General features: G+C 42.3%; 1 protein-coding gene across 4 annotated transcripts in view; it reads left to right on the forward strand.

Annotated features, from left to right (window-relative positions):
* jph3b (junctophilin 3b) overlaps positions 1-923 on the forward strand; it is a 39,877-nt gene extending 38,954 nt beyond the window's left edge. For all 4 annotated transcript variants that reach the window (XM_008311034.3, XM_025056597.1, XM_025056598.1 and 1 more), the window contains one exon: positions 648-923. In XM_008311034.3, the coding sequence (XP_008309256.1) occupies positions 648-728 (81 nt within the window). In that variant the 3' untranslated portion in view covers positions 729-923. The remainder of the gene's footprint in view (positions 1-647) is intronic.
* The last annotated feature ends 2,459 nt before the right edge of the window (positions 924-3,382 follow it).

Genomic DNA, 3,382 nt, shown 5'->3' on the forward strand with positions numbered 1-3,382 from the left:
AAATTTAAAAGAATATAAGTCACACAAGCCAAAAAATGCATAACGAAGAAGAGAAAAAAAAACACATAGATGTTGTATGAGTGCCCCCTAGTGGCTGTCAGTGTGAAAATAACAACCATGTACATTTTCAGTGGTAGTTACTAGTAAATAAGCCTAGAGTGCCCTCTAGCGGCTGTCAGTATGAACGTGAAATTATATATATTACATATAAATCGCAAACCCAGCCAAAGAATGAAAAAAAAAGTGCGACTTATAATTTTACCCAAATGTTTCAACCACAATTTGTAACGATGGTGAATTCTCCTAAAGTACTTTCTGGAAACATTAATGGTATAACCCAACCTTTATATACAATGCTAAAATATACTGTGTTCTAGGCCTGGTCCCCTGCACCAGTGTTGGAAATACAGCCCCAAACACTCACAGATCCTCCTCAGACTTTCCCATCAGCCAATGATGTATTTCCATGGCCTCCTTTGTCTCTGTTGTTAGTAGGACAAGCAGAGCAGTTAGTGGAGCGTTGACTACAAATAACCAGGCTGTAAATGTGCAGTAGAACTCACATCTACATTAGCATGTATTCTGCTGTGTGTCCTTAATATTAACGTGCTCTCTCTTTTCTCTGTCTCCATCTCACCCCCACACAGGCCTACAGCTCTATCCTGGTTGCCATGGTAGTCCTGCGGACCATCGGAGTGGCCGTTTTGTTTATTCACTTTTTTATTTGAGGACAGCGGCGAGTCCGGTGTTGGGCAATCTACACTTTAGCAAAAATATAAAGTCATACGAGTATTATGTCAAACCGCTGCCCTTCATGCCCCTGGTGGGAGGACAAGAACTGCGGGATCAAGGTTAGACCAGGACCAAAGAGGGCTCTGAAAATTACTTGATCAAGCTGTTACAAAAAACAAACAAAACAAAAAAAAAACGAAGAAGAAGAAGAAGAACCAGATGCAGTTACAGAGGTTTACTGTCTACTGGACTGGTCCAGGTAAATGGACCAGAAGAAGGGAATGTTCCAAGACGTGGACTCAAGTGAACTGCGGTACAGACTAAAGTGGGCTGCATCAGTGGGCCACGAGCCGCTGAGAGCCGCAGCTGACATCACAGCTTCCACTGTCCACAGACAGGACTGATGAGACAGACTTTTTTCATCTTCAAAACATAGTTTTCAACAGATTTGTAACTTCAAATTTATTTATAAACATTTTATCTCATATACAATATGTTGATGGATATATTTATTTTGTAACCCTGAAGCCCCTCTTTATATACCCTCCCCCCGACCCCTACCGACCTCCCCCCGTCGCCTTTTTGGATCCTCCACCAAACCAGGTTCCCACTCGGGTGTTGTTACCGATGGTTCCAGGTCCATACGTGTGAGCGAGTGTGTGTGCGTTTTCTGTGAGTACGATTATTGACATACGAAAAAAGCTAATCACCCATTATTTCCCAACGCCTGTCACTGCTGCAATGTTTAACTTTATTTAAAGGAATTCTCAGAATATCCTGTTTGGCAGACGTCCCCGTTATGTCGTCACCGAAACCCGGGCCTCACAAGACCCAAATACAAGTGTAGACAGACAGAGTGTATCTTCCCCAGGTCTTCAGACCGACCTGTCTCACACCTCTCACCTGACTTCGACTGTTGATTCTCAAAGTCTGAATTTGGCACGACCAATGCAAACGTCCCCCTAGTGGTAAGTCAATGTAAGTACACTTTTGCAACCTTGTTTATTTCAGATGTTATTCTATGATTTTTGCCCATGGTCTCATTGACCTTTGACCCCATTTGTTCCCATTACAAAAACATCCCAAAAATAGTAAATAGAAATAAAGTAACAAGTAAACAAACTGGCGTAAACTGATAGGCTGTACAAACTCACAATTAAAATATACACAGTTGAAGTAATTCTGCAGTACATGATAGTATTACTGTCATGTAAACTGTTCTACTGCATCATAGCAGGAATATTTTGTTTTGGACTTTCTTCTTATTCACAGAGTGTCCTTCCTTTGGACACCACCCAGCTGTTCACAACATATTGGACACTTGAACACTACTTGTGTGTGTTTGCAGGGGGCGCACTGCCAACGAAGGTCTAGGCTACAGCGCTTTCAGAGAGAATAACCAAGGCTTTGGTCTCTCCCTCCTACTCTCTCTCTCTCACACCTCCACGTACTCACAGTATAGGATGAAGCTCCGTCTCAGCTGCTGGTGCTTCAGTCTTTCTGCCTCGTGTATCACTGGCAGAGGAAATTCTCTCTGGAGAAATACGCCTTTAAAAAAAACCCTCCATCGACTCTTACAATTTTCTTCTTACGAGACGTCTTAAAAAAACAGGAAAATAAATTTTGTTGCTGTAGCAGCGCCCACATGTATACGATATGTCGTCAACACCTCGGGTTGAGCATCAAGGTTGATTGGTAAAGAAAAGAATTCAAGAAGCAAAATCAACAGATTATGTTTGGATAAAATACAGTTGATATGACTGATTTTTTTCAGGGTTTTTTTATTGGCTGTGATGAAGGAGGTATCGTAGGCAGCAACTGTCAGGACTTTATTGCTTCCATTAATGATCTTTTTTTTTTTTTACTTCTATCCAGGACTCCTGGGGATAATAGAGCTAATGCCTCTTGGGGCAAATCACCAATAGTTAAGGGTTTATATTTGTAGACGTTGTATAATGTTTTCTGCCAGATGATTTAAAACGCCCCCAAAAAAAATAAAATATTCTGGAGTTGAGAAGATTCCAACTACACTGGAACTACAGTACGTTGCTGTTTTTTTCTTTTTTAATTAGCAATTAGCACGGGCATTTGAGTTTGTAAAGATCAGTCTCATTTGAAGTGTCATTTCGACCTCTGACCTCTGACCACCGCCCACTCTATTGAAGGGTCAAGTCTGTCAACCTCACACTGCAGTGATGTCACCAACAGTGTTTAGGAACCGGTTTAATGAGCTGAAATGACTGACGTTGTGGGGAAAGACTTAGTCTGACGCTGAAAAGACGTAGTAAGTTCTTACTCAGTCAGACTCTCAGAGGTCAGTGTTTTTAGACGACACTGAAGTGAAGATGAAAACATTATCTCCGTAGTCGACTGTGGATCTCTGGGAGTTTTCAAACCCATCTGGCAGAACAGCTTCTGTGTTTGTTTGCGTGTGTGCACAGATGAATGCTCATCCAAGTGTGTGTGTATATCTCTGTGTGTGTGTGTGTGTGTCTTCCTCCTTCCACATGATGGGATGAGATGGGATGGCTGAGCCTGTTGCCATTGGTAACAACATACAGGGGGCAGGGAGTGTCTGTCGCTGTCGTTCTTCTGTCCGACAGCGCTTTTTCAAAGTACCACAAACTCAACTCACCCCTCCCACACCCTC

Source organism: Cynoglossus semilaevis, chromosome 6 (genome assembly GCF_000523025.1).
Source record: "Cynoglossus semilaevis isolate Cse_v1.0 chromosome 6, Cse_v1.0, whole genome shotgun sequence".
Classification (NCBI taxonomy): domain Eukaryota; kingdom Metazoa; phylum Chordata; class Actinopteri; order Pleuronectiformes; family Cynoglossidae; genus Cynoglossus; species Cynoglossus semilaevis.